Genomic DNA, 20,288 nt, shown 5'->3' on the forward strand with positions numbered 1-20,288 from the left:
TAGACTGCCTGTTTGATGGTGGGCTACGCCTGCCCGCAACTAAGACTGAACTACGGCACCTTGAGCTGAGCTGCAGCCCGGATGGCTCAGTGGATAGAGCGTGCACTCTTAAGAAGGCTGCTGGTTCGATTCCCGCATGGGATGGTGGCTACGCCCACCCGCAACTAAGATTAAACACGGCACTTTGAGCTTAGAGGCCACAAGCTGCCAACGGGAAGCCAGATGGCTACTGGCGCTCTCCACAACGAAGATTGAAGGACAACAACTTGGCTGGTTCCCTTGCCCAATTCCCCAACACTGTTGCTCTCCCCCAATTCCTCAAAAAAATCTTAAAAAAAAAAAAAGTCTAAGAAAGACTTTTTTGGGCTGTCGGAAAAGTCATGATGTATTTTTTCTGTTTTTCATTGCAAAAATGCATCATGACTTTTCCAGCAACCCAAAATTTTACAGCTTAAGTCCCAGCATAAATCTGAACAATTTTCCAACTTAATATTAGTATCTATGAGACCAATGGTTTCAAATTTCTACCAGTCAAAACAAAATGAGTTTCAGTAATGGCATTGGTGATGCTTTCCACCATTCATAATACCCAACTCAAAGGTTTGTTACAAAGCTTAAAATTCAAATTTTGACAGTTATAGAAACATACAACAGGAAAATTTAAACAGCTACAGGTCTTAATCTGCAAAAGTGGCACAACTGCTAGGTCTCAATCCAGAGGAGGCCCCTTAGAGATTGAATTCTAATCTTAATCAATATTTAACAATTAATTAATACAACTCCAAGACCTTTAAGCATGATGCCCAATGCTTTCCGGTCTCTGAATGGGCGCCTTCAGTCAACAGAAAACATTATTTCTAGCACTAAGGACCGTAAAATGACCATGAAACCCTTGGACTCATATCTTAATGGCTTCATAATATTATCTACCATTAACCAAAAGCCTGCTGCAAGCCAAGTGATCTACATATTCTATCCCAGGAGTCGGCAAACTTTTGAGATGCAAGAGCTGCCAGGGGTCAACAACGGGCGGCTCACGAGCCACATGCGGCTCTTTGGGTACGTACATGTGGCTCTGAAGTAAAATTGAAAATGAAAATAAAACTATCACAGTTTCATCTATAAAATTTTTAAAAGATATTATTCACATAATAGTGACTATGTAAAGATATATTTATGGCTCTCAAATAATTTTTAAATTGTTGTGAGGGACAGGATTGGCTCTTCCAGGGGTCGGCAAACCTTTAAGACGGAACGTACCCAAAGAGCCGCTGCATGTGGCTCGTGAGCCGAAGTCTGCCAACCCCTACTCTATCCCATGTAATAGTCAGCTTGACTTTTACAGTCCTTCTGGAAGATAATTTGGCAACGGTTACGAAAAGCCTTTCAAAAGACTTGGCAATTCCTAAGAATTTATCCTGAGAAAATGATCAGAAATAAAGACAAAGTCTTAAGTATACAGAGATCCATGGAAATGTTACTCATAACTGCTTCCAATTTTCCCCAATTCAAATACCCAGCAATAGGGAAATTGTTAAATAAACCACAGTACATCTACATGATGGTGTATCATGTGGCCATTAAAATTAGAAATTTGAAGAATTTATAACGTATGGAAAAATGCTGACAATGTGGTGTTGACTAAAGAAATAGAAAATAAGTTCAGATCATCATGTTTAAAAGATACATTAGAACTATATAAAGGGAAAAAAGATTAGGAAAAAAATACATTAAAAATACATCTAGGTTATGAGGAGGTAAGTAACTGTTCTTCTTGACCCTTTTCTTTATATTACAAGTTTTCTATAATGGATACATAGTATTTGTCAGAAAAGAATACATGAAAATCACCTGTGAAAATAAACAGAAAATTTGTTTTCTATGTTTCCTACAATAGAAGATAGCTACAGAAGAAAATTTCAGTTTCCACTGGTTTAAAATAGTCTTACAAACCACAAGCCATGCTGTGTGCAGAGCTGCATTTCCAGGATCATACAGTTACTGCTATTATTGGGTATTTAAATATGTCTTTCATTTGAGAGTTCGTACATATGCTGCACCCATTTTTTTACCACATGCCACCTACAGGGGTAAATTATAACAATGTTTCAAAAGTATAAGGACATTAAAGTGAGGCTAAGTTCTGATAATTGTTTGAAGTTTGCCCCGCCAAGTCTGCATCAAAGCATCAAACAGTCATGACTGGCTTCCAAGCCCACACTTGTATTAGGAGATGGAACACGCCCAGCTTAAATCACATGTACAAGTAGAGATGGTTTCAATTCTAAATTTGTTATCGCATTATAACTACTATAATCAGACCAGAGCTGTTAAAAAGTAACACCTTTTCCAAGTGTATGCTTCTCCACAACTGATGATGTGAAAGACTGAATTCTATAATAAACCAGTGATCCTCGATGCAAGATAACTCTTTAAGGATGTAGAAAGAAAACAGAAAATATTGGAATTTCCATTTTTTTATCCTTCCTTGAATTCTAGTCTGTGCCTGTTTGTAATGTCCATAAGGTATCACTTCATGTATATACTGTACTTGATGTTTAGTTTTTATACACATGTAATATACATGCACATATATATAATACATATTACTTTGTGTCTATATTTTATATACATCACAAAGATGCATGTTCCAAAACATTTTACTCAGAGGAATACATCACTGAAAAAGTTTGGAAACTAGTGGTCTGGACACACAGTGATAGGAAAGAATAGCCAGGAACATTTAAAAAAATATTCCCTTTAGAAATGGAGGTGAAGGATGAGAGTGGAGAAGGTAAATAAGAGGAGTGAGATAGAGAGACCAGGAGAACTATGAAAGGGAGGCAGGGAAGATGAGTAACACAGGAGAACCCTGGGAGGTGAAGGTGGGGTGGACCTCAAGGGAGTGAAGACGAGATATTTGTGGGGAAAAACTATAATGATGTTTACTATTATGATTTTGTGAAAGGAAGTGACTCAAGTGTCTAGGGTGGATCCTGTTCCTGCCTGATCTGTGCCGCAACTGAAAGACAACCGACCACCAGACATCTTAAAATAGATACTGTGTTAGGTTACAATGGAGCCAACAGAACAAACTTGAAAAACAGGAGCTGTTTACAGCTATGTAATACAGGCTTAAGGCTAGTTGGAGCCCAGGTTTCCATATGCTAATTTGACTTGGGATGGACATGAATGCCAAAATGTTGACCTAAGGAATAAGAAATTGGAGTTACCCTAGTTGTTCAAATTGGGTACTCTTACTTAACACTCTGAGCTGCCAAAGGACAGTGCCTGCTTTCATCATACAATTAATTAGTTTTCAGTCTGACATCCTCTTTATTTAAATTTTTTGTGACGGCCATCTCAAAAAGTGAAGGAATAGAGACAATCTCAATCTCTGTCTTTTCACAAGTCCTAATAACAACAAAATCCATTTACGTTTTAATTTTTTATTTCTCCTACCAGTTGGTGATTATAACCAGGATAATACAATAGCCAGAGAGAAGAGAACAATGGAAAAAGCCACCTTCAAAAACTTAAGAGTTGATTTCCCCTCCCTGCTTAAACTCCTTTTCTAGCTCTCCACTTGAGGGATTCATTGCCAGGAACTGTTTCCTGAGTGTTTGTGGGTTAGTTTTTTATAGAAGTTGCAAAAAAAAAAAAATTCCTTTCACCAATTTCTTTGTAGCTTTTGCTAGACTGTGTACTTGAGTGACACTCTGTGTCCTGAAATGCTTTCCTGCTATTCAGCTTTATGCCAAAGTTCTAAAGTTCACACAGTGGAAAGGAATCATACTCACTTCTGAAGAAAAATACTGACCCATTTGTTTACCATAACACAGGGCAGAGCAAGCAGTAGTTGGGCAACAGTTTTTGGAACTATTTCATAACTGCAGTAGGAAATCAAGATTTACATTCTGGGGCCTTGGAAGGACTTCTATAATTTTCTTAATATTTACAGTGTGTCCTCCAAGGTCCGCTTATCACGCCAGGATTTAACTGTTACAGTATGAAGGCTACAGTGTTACGGTCACTTATTCTGTTAGGGGGCAGCCCCAAAGTATTTTGAGAATAAATTACTTTGCTTATTTAAAATGTAAGAGCAGCTTAACTTCTATCCAGCAGGGTAGGAAAAATCACACTGGGAAGATACCAGGCCATTTTAAAGCAAATATCCTCATAAAGCATGGAGCTTTGAACTGACCCAAACTCTGAACTGTGATCTGAGAGAGGGATTTGGGCCTACTACCGGGGAAGACACCAGAGAAACAGTTTGAGTCGCACTGATAACTTTTTTTTTTTCTTTAAATAATTTAACCAGAAACCAATGTGGTGGGGAAAGGGAAAAGAGCATATCCGAAGACCTCAAAACAAGGCAGTGCCAGTCTCAAACTTTTTCCCTCACTCAGAGTGCAAATCTGTACATTTAAAGGTAAAGTATGTTTCCTTAAACTGGAAAACCCTCTCCAAAAAAGCAGATGAACATCTATCTACCAGCGATCCGAACTGGTATTTCTGGTTGGAGAAGCACGATGTATGAACCCTTGCAAACCTAGGGCTTCTTCTCAGGTCCACGAAGACACTCCAAAATGGGGACATTAGGGAAGAAGGGGCCCAAGAGCCAGAAGGTGGGGCGGACCGCCCAACAACAGTCCACGAGCCCCTCCAGCAGCTTCTCCCGTCAGGGTCTCCGCGCTCTCCGCCGGCACCCCACCCCAAGCTCGGCGTGTGTGGGGGCAGCTACCGAGTGCAGCTCCCTCCCGGATGCGGGGGCGAGCTAGGAATGGCCATCCTGCTCCCTCCACTCCCCAATTCTTCCTCAGTAGCAAAGGGAAGGCGTGAGGCCCCGAGACGGGAGGGCGAGCTCCGGAAAGGGGCCCCGCTCGCTGCCCGGCATACCTGGCTCTCGGCTGCGGGGATGCCGGATTCGAGTTCGCACAGCGCGCGGAAGTTGTGCAGCTCGAAGTCGGCGTCGACCTGGAGGGAAAAGGTCACCTCGGAGAGGTCCCTCCGCACACAGTACACGGTGAGCAGCATGGCCCGGGCCCGACCCAGCTCGGCTCGGCTCGGCCCGGCTTCGGCGCGGGGATGCGGCTGGCGGCGGGGCCTGGCTGGGGCTGCAGGCGGACGGCGCCGGCTGCTCGCTCGCCGGCTCGCTCCTTCCCTCCCTCACACACGCGGAGTGACTCACTCCCTCCCTCCCTCCCTCACGAGCGAGCACAGCCGCCGCACCCGCCTGCGATTCCGCCTGCCTGCCTGCCGGCCTGCCTCCCACCCCTGCCGCCAAGCGCGCCAGCCGCCCGGCACCCCGCCCCGCCGCAACGCGGCTGCCGTAAAGCCCGCCTTAACCGCCCTGCTTTCGCGACGCAGCTGAGGGGCGGGGCCGCGGAGGGAGGCGGGAAGCCAGAAGAGTTTCGGAGAGGTGGGTGCGGGAGGGGAGGAGGAGGGAGGGCGAGAGACGGGGAGCAAGGAGAGGAATGGAGAGGAAGATGCATTAATTGATGTACTAGTCTGTGTGTGTGTGTGTGTGGGGGGGGGTCCACAATCTCACTTATTCACCCAGAAGGCATTTATTAAGCGCCACCATGTGGATACAGAGATGCATAAATATACCAGTCTTTGCCCTTAAGAAACTGAAGCTAGTACAGCCGACTGAGAACTAAGCGCGTAGTTCTAAAACATATTTTCCGAAGTAGAGACAGGCACAGAGAGATTCACTTCCTGACCCGATGATTTAGAGCGAAAACCAAATTCATTACCCTGCCTGGTCTATAGGAGCCCAGTTCACTCGGCGGTCTTCCCCCTCCAGCCCTGCCTCCGAGCCCTTCCTACGTGCTCTGCCCTCCCAGCCACGTTGTGACTTTCAGTTCCTCCAAACGCTCCGTTGCCCTGCCTTGTAAATTGTTTTCTCTCTACTTGGGCTCTTTCCTAGCCCCGGCACCTAGTGCAGTGCCTTTATTGGGCTTAGAATTCACTGGATAAAATATTTGCTACTCTAATGGCCTATGTAAGGCCACATAGCTGATGAGTGCTAGATAGAGGCCCAGAACATGAGGATGAGTCAGAAAGCCAAAACAAAGAGGAAGATAAAATGGATGCAAAACTGGTATCTCTCCATATACCACCCTCCCTCCTCCATCCACAGACTAGAGACCCATCTCCTATTATAGTGGAAGGGAAGGAGGAAACAAGATGGCTATGGAAGCAGGTAAGCAGGGAGGCTTGGTGGCAAGAAAGTGAGAGAGTGACCAGCTGAAGACTTTTCTCTGTAAAGGAGGAGGGAAGGCCATCTGAAGAGACTAGAGAGAGAAGAAGGTGGAGGAGCGGGGTGAGGGGGGTGGGGGGGTGGTGGAGAAGTGTGGTTGTATCAGCGAAAGAATGCCTGACTCACAGTGGCTGAAGTAAGGGTTCATTTTTCTCCCAGGATAGGAAGCCCCGAGGTAGACAGCTGCATTGGTTCAGTGACTCAACCATGTCAGAGCCAATATTTCTGCAAATCTTTTGGCCTTTCCCTGAGGGTCACAGTATGGCTGACTGCCTCTACTCCATACATCATTTTCTTGTTTAGGGCAAGAGCTTGCCCAGAAGTTCCCCAGTACATTTCTGCTTACATCTCATTGGCCAGAACTGTCACAGAGATGCAAGAAAGGCTAGGAAAATGAGTGTTTAGCTTTTTTCACCCTCTTTAAAGGACATGAACGGGGGGAAAAGGAGGTTGGGAATGGGTGTTAGGTGAGACATGCATAGTTCCTACTAAGGCAGAGAAGTTTTGAAATAACCATTGCCAAATTGAAGCAAGTTCAATAGAAAAATGATGTAGGATTGCCAGGTGGTATCAGGGATTCAGTTGAAATTGGCATGAGTTGATTAATTTTTCTGTGTTACATTTTCTTCCTAGGTAGTGCTCAGGTACCCAGGTGTAACACGTTTTATTTTCCAAAGATGGCGATGACAGTATCTCCCATCTTATATTTTCTTCTTACGATGTGATCATGATATTCCTCCCATTAAGAGATGGGGTGTATGTCCCTCCATTTGAATCATGGCAGACTGATCTGGCATGTCATTGTGTGTCTTCTGAGGCTAGGTCCTAAAAGGCAATATAACCTCTGCCTGGTTCTCTAGGAACATTTGCTTTTGGAACTCAGCAGCCATGCTGTGAGGAAGCCCAAACTACCCTAAGTAGTAGTGAGACCACATGGAGAGAACATGTATAGCTATTCCAGACCACAGCCCAGCTGAAACCAAAGCCAGTTACCAGGAAAACCCACCAAACACGTGAATGAAGAGAATTCCAGTTGATTTCGACCCCAGCTGTTGCGTCATCTCCAGCCTTTGAGGCTTTCCAGCTGAGGCCCCAGACCTCATGGAGCTGTCTCCTCTGTACTCTTTTTGAATTCCTGACCCACAGAATCTATGAGCACAATAAAATGATTATTTTACATGACTAAGTTGGGGGTGGTTTTTTACAAAGCAACAATAACTGGTACAGTGAATAAGTTTCTTAAAAAAACAGAACTTTTTATTGCAGTATAATATACAAAAAGTGCATCTATTGTAAGCGTATAGTGAGTTTTCACAAACTAAACACACCTGTGTGACCAGCACCCAGTTCATGAAACAGAGCTTGACAAGTACCTCAGAAGCCTCCTTGATACTCCCTTTCAATCACTAACTCTCCCTCCCCCGCCCCTTGCAAATAGAACCACTATTCGGATTTTTAACAGCATAGATTAGTTTTGCTTGTTTTTCTATGTAAACAGACTCAGGCAGCATGTAGCCTTGTGTCTGCCTGCTTTCACTCAATATTAAGGAGGTTTTGTCCATATCATTGCATGTAATTGTAGCTTGTACCTTCTTATTGTTTTATATTTTGTTTTATGAATATACCACAATTCCTCCATTCTGTGCTTGATGGGCATTTGAGTAGATACGTTTTTCCTTGAACCATTTTGAATTATGGTTTCCAAAATTTGTAACCCAGAGAGTCCTTACTGATATAAACCCACACCTGCTAACCCAGGGTACACACACCACTGAGTTCTGAGCTCCCCGACTTGCATACACTCCATTAAGTATTAGAAGAAAGTTTATGTTATTCACACACTCATTCAACATATATTGTAGGCACCTACTATGGGCAAGATATCATTTTAGACAGAGGGACTTGAAGCCTAACCAGACAGATAAGGCCCCTGCCTCATGGAGTGCATATTCTAGTAGAAGTGACAGACAATAACACAAACATACATAAACAAAATAAGTACAGGATTTGGTAACTACTTTAGACGGAATACATAGAGCAGCAGTTCTCAACCTTCCTAATGCCGCGACCCCTTAATACATACAGTTCCTCATGGTGTGGTGACCCTCAACCATAAAATTATTTCGTTGCTACTCTATAACTGTAATTTTGCTACTGTTATGAATCGTAATGTAAATATCTTTTTGTTTTCTGATGGTTTTAGGTGACCCCTGTGAAAGGGTCGTTCGACCCCCAAAGGGGTCACGACCCACAGGTTGAGAACCGCTGAATAGAGTGATGTCAGAGAGAGCAACTGAAGGATGGGAGTGGAGGAACATACCTTAGGTAGGATGTTTCAGTGAAGACTTACTTCTCTGAGGAGGTGATATTTGAGCTGAGACCTGAGGAATTAGAAAGCACCCATCTGAAGCACCTAGAGGATGAGTTTTCAGGCAAAATAGGAAATACAAAGGCCCGCAGGTGAGAAGAGCTTGGCATCTTGTTAGAAGAAAGGAGGCTAGTGGGGCTGGAGTGAGCGGGAGAGAGGAAAAAGTGGTAAATGAGATCATGCAGTGGCTTCCTTGTAGGCCAGGATGAGGCATTTGACTCATCACAAGTGCAAAGGGAAGCCGTTATGATGATTTTAAGTAGGAAAATTATATCATCAGATTTATGTTTTTAAAAGTTCATGCTGTCCAGAAATAAGCCCTCACATTTATAGTCAATTAATTTTCAGCAAGGGTGCTAAGACAATGTAATGGGGGAATAATAGTCCCTTCAACAAATGGTGTTGGGAAAACTGGGTCTCCACATGCAAAAGAATGAATTTGGACCCTACCTCACACCATATATGGAACTAACTCAAAATGGATCATAGACTTAAGTGTAAGAGCCAGAACTATAAAACTCTTAGATGAAAATGCAGAAGTAAATCTTTGTAACCTTAGATTAGGCAAAGCCTTCTTAGATAAGACTCTAAAAGTACATGAAAAAAATTTTTAAAATAGATGTTTTGGACTTTATCAACACTAGAAACTTCTGTGGCCCGAAGGACACCATCAAGAAAATGAAAAGAAAACCCACAGAATAGGAGATAATATTTACAAATCATACATCTGATAAGGGACTTGTATCTAAAATATATAAAAAAACTCTTACAGCTCAATAATAAAAAGACAAGTAACCCAATTTTTTAAATGGGCAAAGGATTCTAAAAGACATTTCTCTTATGAGAGAATTTCTTCTTTCTTCTAAAGAAGTTATACAAATGGCCAACATGAAAGGATGCCCAACATCATTAGCCATGAGAGAAATGCAAATCAAAACCACGATGAGCTATGATTTTACAATCACTAGGTTGACTATAATAAAAAAGACATAAATAGCCAGAGGTGGTGAGGATGTGGGGAAACTGGAATCCTCATACACTCCTGTTGGGGATTTAAAATGGTGCAGTCACTTTGGAAGACAGTTTGGCAGTTCCTCAAATAGTTAGGCATATAATCATCATATGATCTAGAAACCCCACACATAAGCATACATCCAAGACAAATGAAAATATGCATCCACACAAAGCATGTATCAAATGTTCAGAGCAGCATTATTCACAATAACCAGTCAGAGGAAACAACCAAGCATCCCTCACCTGATGAATTAATAAATAAATGTGGTATTATCCATACAATAGAAAATTATTTGGCAATAAAAAAGAAGTATTGGTACATGCTGCAACATAGATGAAGCTTGAAAACATTATGTTAAGTGAAGGAAACCAGTCACGAAAGACACATATTATATGAGTCCAATTATTTGAAGTATCCAGAAAAGGCAAATCCATTGGGACAGAAAATATATTAGTAGTTGCTTCAGGCTGGTGGGGGATTAAGGAATGGGGGTATATGAGGAGCTACTGCTAATGAGTAGTTTCTTTTTGGGGTGGTGAAAATATCCTAAAATTGATTGTGGTAATGGTTTTACAACCATGTGAATATACTAAAAACCACTGAGTTAAACATTTTAAATGGGCGATTTGTATATGTGATTTATATCTCAATAAAGCTAGTAAATTTTTTTAAAGTTCACACTGGCTGCTAAATGGAGAATGCGTTTTACTGGGGGCAAAAAGAGTAATGGGGAAATGTTTAGGGGGCTGCAACAGGAATCTTTTTAAAAAAAATTTTATTGGGGAACAGCCATGGTCATTGGTTACACATTGCTTTCATGCTACAATGGCATAGTTAACTCTTTTAAGGAGGGCGCAGCTCACAGTGGCTCATGCAGGGATCAAACCGGCAACCTTGGTGTTATTAGCACCACGCTCTAACCAACTGAGCTAACTGGCCACCCCTGCAACAGGAGTCTTGATGAGAGAAATGGTGGACTAGAGAGGCAGCAGTTGAGACTGAGAGAAGCAGGTGGATTAGAGAGAGATCCGGAAGAGTCAACAGGACTTGCTAATGGACTGGACTTGCAGGAGGAATGACTCATGAGTTAAGAGAAAGGAAACTCAAGAAACAAAATACTCAATATATCCTACTAACCAAGATGCATTCTGTCTCTCTGTTGCATCAGGATTCAGACCCCGAGTTCTAGGAACGGCAGGATCTTCTACTACACGCTCCTACCTGGATCCACCAAGCTGTGAGGCAGGGCCCTCTGCCAACAGCTCTGCTCACTGGTCTAATCTCCCTGAACTCCTCATTCCCTACCCTCCTGCCTCTCTTGAGAGAACCACTTCTAGAGAAGAAGGTTCCCACAGCTTGTCATCAGTGATCTCCTTCACCCTCGGGCCTCACACCTTTTGGACTCTGCTCAGTTGCCTCTGGGGATCTGGCTCACAGCCGGGACTCCCACTTCTCTCTCATCACTCCGTGAGACAGACTTTGCACCTCTCTGACTTGCAACCATAAATGGCTTGAGACATTTCCAGTACTTAATCCTAAATCGGAATGGGCGGGGTGGACCTTGAGAGAAGGCCTAGGCAAGCAGGGTTACCAGGCAGAAGGGGGTCCCATGTGTTGTCAAAAATCTTGCCCAAGATTGCTAACGTTTACGGGGTGCTCACTTTGTGCCAGATACTCTTCTAAGCATTTTGTGTGTAGAATCATTTAATCCTCACAAGAATCCCGAGGTATTATCTCCATTTTACAGATGAAGAAACTGAGGCATAGAAAGGGGTCAGTCACTTGACCAAAGACACAAGTAATAAATGGCAGCTCCAGGATTCAAACCCGGCAATCTGACTCGAGCCCACAGTCTTTTTTTTTAGATTTTTTTTATTGGGGAATTGGGGGGATGGGAACAGTGCTGGGGAATTGGGGAAAGGGGAACAAACAAGTTGCTGTCCTTTTGTTCTTCAGTCTAGTTGTGGAAGACGTTGCTTCACTGGCCCAAGTTGGCACCGTCATTGCGCTCTTCCCGAGTGAGGCAGATCAGTCGCCGGCTTCTGGACGGCCGCTCACTGCGGTTGCTGGCCGCTCACGCTGGCTGCTGGCTACACACGGTAGCCCATGGCAATCCACTGCCACAGGGACTGCAGCCTACGCCGTCGCCAGGGACTCACGGCAGCCCAGCTCCAGGTTGATTGTTAAGCATCTTAGCTGTAGAGGGCAGTGTCAACTGGCCCTCATATGTGGGATCCGAACCGGGGCCCTCTGGTGTCCCAAGCCAGTTCTTAACCATCGCGCCACTCGGCCGGCCCTCGAGCCCACAGTCTTAACCACTATTTTCCACTGCTACATGTCCGACCTCCTTTCATCCTACTAAAAGACCTCAGAGATGGGAACTCTTAGTTCATTACCATTTCATGGATAAGGAAACTGAAGTGTGGGGATTTTAATCAATTTGCCCAAGTTCATACAGCTAGTGAGTGGCAGATTCGCTAAGCTGGAAGAAACATTAAGGGTGAAAACATCTACTTCCAACCTTTAACTAGAGCACAAATGCCCTGCCTACATATTATGTGTGGAGACACCTTGCTGGGCTCCAAAACCTTGGGTTTCATCACCATATGGTCACCACTAGCAAAGCTTCTGTCTCCCTCCAGGTTATTGCCTAATTCTGTCCTACCAGAAAAAAACAAATCAGTAAAGACATCTACCCTGGTTGGTCATAGAGAATCCTACAATAAGAATTTAATCCCTCAAACACTGAAGGTGTTTGTTGGATATTTGTGACCTGTTGCTTTTTTTCTTTCTTTTTTTTTTTTAAGCATGTATATAATCTTCAAAATTTTCCATCATCCATTCCTGATTGCTCAAGGAAGCCTATCTCGCCTTATTGTTTCTGGCATGTCAACTGATAGCAAAATAGTGCCCCATTTTACTCATTTTACCTTAACACAAAAACTCTTTTCATCTGGTTTCCTGTTTCTGGGGCCAGCCAGGATCGTGTGCATATGTATAATGCAATGCCTCCTCCTTATCGTTCCTAAAATCTGATAGCGTTTCAGTCCCACCATATTCTAGGTCAACGCTTCCTCTTCATTTCCAATGTACTTTGCACCCATTGGGTTATCAAAATGTTCAGATAATTATAGCTATAACTATAGGCGCCATAATTTGCCTACTGAGAAATTTGGAGCTAGAGATCATTATGTACAGTGAGTCCTCACTTAACATCATCGACAGGTTCTTGGAAAATGACTTGAAGCGGAACGAGGTATTAATATAATGAAACCAATGTAACCACAGACTTATTGATACAAATAAGGGTTAAGAGTTCCCGTTTCTGGTCACAAAAACATCTAAAGACTCCAAACACTTCTAGTATTAAACACTGAAATAAATGTGAGCTATACGTACATATAAGAAAGATTCATAAAAACAAGTAAGATAATTATTTTCCAACCCTCGTATTCCAGTTCAGGGTTGCGGGTGGCTGGAGCCTGCAACCAGCAGTTCAAGGGTGCCAGGCGGGAACCCACCCTGGATAGGACGCCCTCCCATGGCAGGGTGCACTCACACACACAGCCACACTCACTCAGATTGGGACAATTCAGACGCACCACTTCACCTCACCTTTGGAATGTGGGAGGAAACTGGAGAATCCAGAGAAAATCTATGCAGACATGGGGAGGAATGTGCAAACTCTACAGACAGTAAACCCCAGCTGGGAATCAATCTTTTTTTTTTTTTTTTCCTCATCAGTGTTATAACGAAACAATGTTATTTGAGAACCTGCTGTACTTTCATTACCAGAGTCAGCCCTGGGCAAAACTACAAAATAGGCCAAAGTTTGTCCTTGGCAAGCTCAACGTTATGCTCCTTCCTTGGCTCTGGAACTTTCTCTCCACCTGTTCCTTAGTTCTCCTGTGCTCCTCCTTTCCTCCCTTGCCTTTTCAAAACCTGTTCTCAAGAAAGGATCTGGACTATTTCACACTAAATTACTAGTGACTGCTGAAACTCAATATTATCTCCCTTAGAGTACTGCATTTTAATAGAGAATAAAGGATTAATCGTCAGCTGCAGATTTCTAGGCGTAAGGAAATTTGGTGGGGAAGGCAGATTTCCCCAAGAACCTTCTGGGTTGACACAAGCCTACTTCACCTACTCTGTTAACATCTGAGAAAGGCTTTACTGATCTATCCTTGATATATACCTATTCAATACCCTCCTTGGTAGTTAAATTGCTCCTTTCTATTCATTCTCTTTAAGAAACTCCTGGTTTTTCATGCAAAACTTGAGTGTCTTCTTGGAACATCACATCACAGCGTGGAGGAATCTCCGTCATGACTGAGAGTATAGAGCCAGCATTTAAGACACAAAGTGGCTACAAAGCATTTTGAGAGTGGTTACTGCCAATGTCGAAATCATTACAATATTACATGTTCAAAGTCTTTTAGCCACTTGGAACAACTTTGGTCCACTCACATAACTGGCAATAGAACCATGCTGAGCATAGACCATTTCTTAAAAAAAAAAAATCAATAACAGCTATTGCATGCCAGATAATGCTCTAGGTACTATGGTGCAGGAGGGAACAAGACAAAGTTCCTATCCGCATGGCGCTCACATTCTAGTAGAGCGTGGTAGACCAAGAACATATAAAATGTGTCCGGTGTTAATAAGCCCTATAGAAGCGGGGCGAAGCAAGCAGCCGCTAGGGAGTGGTGGGGAAAGGGGCATGCAGTGGTGGCTACTTTACACAGGGTGGTCAGGGACACTCTGTCTTGTAAGGTGACATCTGAACAGATGATATGAGAAGTGAAGGAGTAAGTCATGTGGACATCAGGGGAGAATACTCAGCACAGGTAACAGCAAGAGCCAAGACCTAAATACAAAAGCATACTTACCCTGTTCAAGAAACAGCATGAATAGCACTTCTGGAGAGCAATGAATGAGGAGGAGAGTGGATAGGAGCTCATGAGGCTAGATTATGTGATGAGCGATTATAAGGACCTTGGCTTTTACTGACTGAAATAGGAAGCCACTGGAGGGTGTTGAGCAGAGAAGTGACACGATGTGACGTGTGTGTTAACAGATCACTCTGGCTGACTTGTGGAGGAAGGCAAGAGTGGACTGGTTAGAAGGCAATTGCAATAACCCAGGTGGAAAATCATGGGGGTTGTGACCAGGGCGGTAGCTGTGCAGTAGGAAGTGGTGATTCTGAACAGATTTTGAAGGTAGAGCCAACTGCACTCGCTGATGCATTGGATATGGGGTGTGAAAGAAAGGAATCAAGGACGGCTACAAGGTATATGCCAGTATTCCAGAGCACACATGGTCCTTTAAACTCCTCTGCTTGCTAGAGGGACAGCGATTAGAATGAAAGGATGGTATCGCCAACAACATCCTGGGCAGTTTTTAGAAAGAAGAGCTAGGCCATCCCAGTTATCTCAAATCCCATTCATACTCGACGTTTCCTTGGCTGGGTCTCACAGGCCTGTGGCGGGGGCCACACACATCCTGGTGTGCACGCTTGGGATCTGGATTTCATGAACTGACATGGGGATGACCAAGCTCGGCCCCCTTGCTCACGAGAAACTGAATTAGTTCTCGAAATTCGCAATGGAAGTTCTACCTTTCCAGTAACTACTTCAGCAAGACGCCCCTCTCCCCCTTTCCTTCCACCCCCCTTCCCCCCAAAAACTTCTCTTGCCCCAGATACGGTATCTCTTCAAGCCAGCGCTGAATATACTTCCAGACTCAATATCCTTACTATCCCTAATTTCCAACCCTTATTTGTCACGACTCTTCATGTCATCCTGATAACATTTGCTGGTGTTGAACCGGTTGGTGAGAACTTTTTGTTCCGGGAGGTAGATTTCAGCATGTGACGCGTCTTATTCTCAGGAAATGCTCCTGAACGAGAAACTAGTTTCACGAACACATTTAGCACCGTTTTATCGGTTCACTAATAGCCAATGACGAAAGGTCCCATCTGCCCGTTTCATCTATCTTGGTCACGCCAGCCAAGGCCAGGACTTCCCGTAAAGACCTGGCGGAAACTCCAGAAAGTCGTTCTAAGTACCCGTCACCACGGCCGCCGGCCGAGAGCTGTGTGGACAGGCGCCTGCGCCGGTTCACTTGCCTGTAACGTAACTTCCTAGTGGGCAGTGGCGCCTTCCCACGTGATGCACGCCGGCCAATGCTAGGCGTCCGCGCTCTGGCTCCCGGTTGCTAGGCGACTCCAGCCCAGGCTGGACTGCAACTACTCGGCTTTTTCCAGGGAGGGAGGTAGTGGTGGAAGCTTCAGACCCGACCTGTACACTTGGACGCTCCAGTGTCTGCGAGGGCTTTTAGCTGCGGCCGCCTCCGCTGTGGCGGAAGCCCTGGTGGCAGCCCCCACCGCCTTGCGACCTTGAGGCTTGAACTCGGGCATCCCAGCATCCGCGGTTACGACTTGGGGACTGGAGTGCAGCAGGGCGGTGGGGTTAAGCCCGCTCGCTCACCAGCTTCCTACCTTGGCCAGCTCAGCTGGAGAGAACCCGCTCAGACTCTAGTTCTTAGTTCGGGCAGAGGTGTGTGACTGAGACATTGGTGGGGCCAAGAATTTAGTGCCTGGTAGAAGTCCCAGGCGGGGCTTCCTGCAGCTTCTTTCCAGGGTACGTCAAGATTTAGGCTTGTCGCTTTGGCCATCGAAGGGAAATGGGACTCTGTACTATTCCTGAAACGACTGTGTCTTGAATAGTTGTAGACAGGATAACACATTTTAATTTTAAACCAACAAAAAACACTATTCCCAGAAGTGAAAAGAGGCAAATGCATTTTTTTTGAGTTTCTATATATTGATTTTTTTTAAAGGCCTTGACGTTGGAATTTCTAATAATAGTGGCAGTCTTTCTATGGTTCAGCATTTTCAATACAGAAATACTGGATTGTCGGAAAAGTCATGATGTATTTTTTCTGTTTTTCGTTGCAAAAATGCGTCATGACTTTTCCGACAACCCAATACTTGCAGTGTGCCTGAGTCTTGTATATAGCTCACTGTTTATTAGAAAGTTTGATATTTCATGTGCACCTAACTTATATTTGGATTGGGTTTCACTTATTTCATTCTAATCAGCTTGAGAAATAAGGTGGGTAGGTTTCACTACCCTTTTTTGCATGCATAAGGAAACATGATCAGAGAAATTATATCCCAGACATCAGTGCTTTTCAAGCTTGAATGTGTATAGCAGCCACTTGGGGATGTTGTTAAAATGCATATTAGGGCTGGCAGAGTGGCGCGATGGTTAAGAGCTGGCTTGGGACGCCAGAGGGCCTGGGTTCGCATCCCACATATGAGGGCCAGTGACACTGCCCTCCACAGCTAAGATGCTGAACAACAGCTCAACCTGGAGCCGGGCTGCCGCAGGCGACGGTATAGGCTGCAGCCCCTGTGGCAGTGGGTTGCCATGGGCTACCGTATGTAGCCAGCAGGCAGCGTGAGCAGACAGCAGCTGCCGTGAGCAGCTGTCCAGAAGCCAGCGACTGATCTGCCTCACCCTGGAAGAGCGCAATGATGGTGCCAACTTGGGCCAGTGAAGCAACATCCTCCACAACTAGACTGAAGAACAAAACGACAGCAACTTGTCTGTTTCCCTTCCCCCAATTCCCCAGCACTGTCCCCATCCCCCCAATTCCCCAATTTAAAAAAAAAATCTTAAAAAAAATGCATGTTAATCCGTGGTGCTTGACCACTGCACTGTACACCTGAAGCTGAAGCTGGGCTGCCGTGAGTCACAGGATATGGGGTACAGCATAGGGAATACAGTCAATGGAATTGTAATATTAATATATATGTCAGAGGGGCAATAGATTGGGGGAGGAGGGTTATCACTTTGTGAAGGGTGAAATGTCTAACTATTACATTGTTTTGCATACCTGAAACTAAAAAAAAAAAAAAGGATTCTTTGGGTCTGGAGCAGGGCCTGAGAGTTTCTGTATGTCTCACAAGCTCCCAAGTGCACATGACACTGTTGTCCTGATGCATACATAAAATAGTACTAGCCCTAGGTCATTGCTATCCCTAGTTAATGGCACAGCTGCCTCCTTTCCTGATCTGATTTTAGGCCAAAACAGCAATTTCTTACCATCTGTGAACTTTCAGTTACATGTGAAGGCAAAGTCATAGGATGAAAATGACAAATAGCAGGTAGGTAGTCCATATAGTTTCTATTCAGGATCCATTTGGGTTATTTTGTTAGTTTGATCATCTGAGAATTTACAATATTTGAAATAATGGGCTTAAAACAATTAACCTTTTCATTGTGAAGAGGCTCTAACTAAATAGAGAAAGTGAAATTTCTTCTGACACTGAAGGACATATTAACTCAGAGGACCCATAGACCCAGAGTTGATTCCCACTGACTCACCCTTTCATTCTTTAAAAAGTTTCTTCAATGAGAACACAATTGCAGTTCTGAACACAGAGACTAAGCTGTGAAGACTAACCAATTCATGCTGTATTTATAAAAGAAGAAATTTTAAATGATATAAGAAAAATTAGATACCCAGGAATGCAGCACAATGATTTATAGAACTGATGGGGTTTCATATACAAGTATGTAAAAAATAATGAAATTCATTATATTATCATTAATGAGAGATTTGAATGTCCCAAGAAGGGTCTTTGACACAGGTATGGTACTGTGGTTTTCTTAATGTTTATTGTACTTGGGGTTCAATGAGCTGTTTCGATGTATGGGTTTTTGTTTTCATTAAATTTGGAAAAAATTTGACCAGCCTTTCTTCAAATGCTTCTCTGTCCACCTCTCTCCTTTGAGGTCTCCAAGTACACATATATTAGGACAACCTGAAGTTGTCCCAATGCTCAATGATGATGCGTCTTTTTTAAAAAAACGCTTTTTTCTTTCATCAATTTTAGATAACTTCTATTGCTATGTCTTCAAGTTTACTAATCTTTTGGGGGCGGGCAATAGTTAATCTACCACTAATTCTATCCGGTGTGATTTTAATCTCAGAATTGCAGTTCCCCAAAGCATGGTGACTCAGGCACCATTTCACTTGGAGGAGATCTATCTAGATTGTGCTAAAGCGCTCTGCCTTGATCAGCATTTTTTATTGGCAACTTGGCTGAAGTGAAAGACAACAAACGTGTCAAGTGTTCAGATGACACAGAGTCAGGAGATAGCACTAATAAATGAGCTGACAGGACCAAGATTCAAAGAGATCTAGACAGGTTAGAATGATGGATCAGAACTAACAAAATGAAATACATAGTCCATAGTTAAGTTCAATGCACTAAGTAAGGGAGTCTTGAGTTCATGCCTGAAAGACGAAAGCAGTGATTTTGGTTGAATTACTAGCATGACATAGTTGTTAGAAAAGAGAGAAAAACCATTTTTGCTGCTTTATGTTGCACATATAAAGTGGTCATATCCAAAATAAAGGAGATAATTATCCCTCCCCAGACTTTTTGTCTCTAAAAGTTCAATTATATATTTTTTTATATTTCCCATGACTCTACTTAACATTTTGAACATACGGAACACAGTTATAATAACAGTTTTAATGTTTTTGCTTCTAATTCTAACATTTGTGTCATTTTCTGGGTCAGTTTTTGATTGATTGATTTGCCTTCTCATCATGGGTCATATTTTCCTGTCTCTCTGCATGCCTGGTAGTTTTTGATTTGAGTGCCAGATATTGTGAATTTTCCCTTGTACAGTGCTGGATAGTTTTGTAAATCTTGAGCTTTGTTTTGGAATGCAGTTAAATATATTGGAAACAGTTTGATTCTTTTGGGTCTTGCTTATAAGATTTGTTAGACAGGACCTGAGCACTGCCAACTCTAGAGCTGATGATTCTCCCTGAGGCAAGACCTTTGTCAGTATTCTTCCCAGGGTTTCCATAAATTATAATAAGCTTTTCTAATCTGGCGATGGGAATAGCACCATTCCCAGCCCAGTGTGTGCATCAAGCAGCTTCCCCTCTAATTCTTTCAGGTGATTCTCACCCCAGCCTCAGGTAGTTTTCTTATATACATGTGTGAAGCATTACTTTGCTGAAAACCGGACGAGGACCCTCTACAGGTTTCTGGGGTCCTCTCTCTCTGTACCACTCTCTCCTGTCTGGTACTCTGTCCTATGAACTACAGCTGAATTGGTCTCCCTGGACTCCCAGTTCTGCCTCCTCAACTCAGGGACTGCACTGAGCTCTGCCTCAGTTTCCTTTCCTGCACCATAGCCTAGAAACTCAAGGCAGTAAACCAGGTAGTACTAGGGCTCACCTTGTTTGTTGTCCTTTTCTCAGGGATTACTGTCCTTGGTGGCCCAATGTCCACTGTATTGAAAACCCATTGTTTCATATTTTTTTGTCCCTCTTTTGGTTGTTTTAGGTGGGAAAGTAAATCTGGTCCTTGTTTCTCTATCTTGACTTTTAGACGTGGAAGTCAAAATATCACGCCCATCTGCATAGAACACTTACCATTCAAAACCATTGAATATTTTTATTTTTTATTGGGGAATTGGGATGGGAACAGTGCTGGGGAATTGGGGGAAGGGGAACAGATAAGTTGCTGTTGTTTTGTTCTTCAGTCAAGTTGTGGAGGACGTTGCTTCACTGGCCCAAGTTGGCACCATCATTGCGCTCTTCCTGGG

The 20,288-nt window shown here is 43.5% G+C and overlaps 1 protein-coding gene, 1 long non-coding RNA gene and 1 other non-coding gene across 5 annotated transcripts in view; 1 reads left to right on the forward strand and 2 right to left on the reverse strand.

The window, feature by feature from the left end:
- DDI2 (DDI proteasomal shuttling factor 2) overlaps positions 1-5,250 on the reverse strand; it is a 39,788-nt gene extending 34,538 nt beyond the window's left edge. The window contains exon 1 of one of the 2 annotated variants that reach the window (XM_019654876.1): positions 4,900-5,152. In XM_019654876.1, the coding sequence (XP_019510421.1) occupies positions 4,900-5,037 (138 nt within the window). In that variant the 5' untranslated portion in view covers positions 5,038-5,152. Of the gene's footprint in view, positions 1-4,899 lie in introns of both variants that reach the window. The other variant, XM_019654880.1, reaches the window with a different exon arrangement.
- Positions 5,251-5,350: 100 nt separating this feature from the next.
- Positions 5,351-7,413, forward strand: LOC109389380 (uncharacterized). 2 transcript variants are annotated; one of them, XR_002125385.1, is made up of 3 exons: positions 5,351-5,422; positions 6,146-6,208; positions 6,899-7,413. It is a non-coding gene; the product is annotated as an uncharacterized LOC109389380 (long non-coding RNA). The 2 variants fall into 2 exon arrangements; XR_002125386.1 differs by having other exon boundaries at positions 7,126-7,413.
- Positions 7,414-10,513: 3,100 nt separating this feature from the next.
- TRNAI-AAU (transfer RNA isoleucine (anticodon AAU)) lies at positions 10,514-10,587 on the reverse strand. The gene has a single exon. It is a non-coding gene; the product is annotated as a tRNA-Ile (tRNA).
- Between the last annotated feature and the right edge of the window lie 9,701 nt (positions 10,588-20,288).

The sequence above is a fragment of the Hipposideros armiger genome, unplaced genomic scaffold (genome assembly GCF_001890085.2).
Source record: "Hipposideros armiger isolate ML-2016 unplaced genomic scaffold, ASM189008v1 scaffold_232, whole genome shotgun sequence".
Lineage (NCBI taxonomy): Eukaryota > Metazoa > Chordata > Mammalia > Chiroptera > Hipposideridae > Hipposideros > Hipposideros armiger.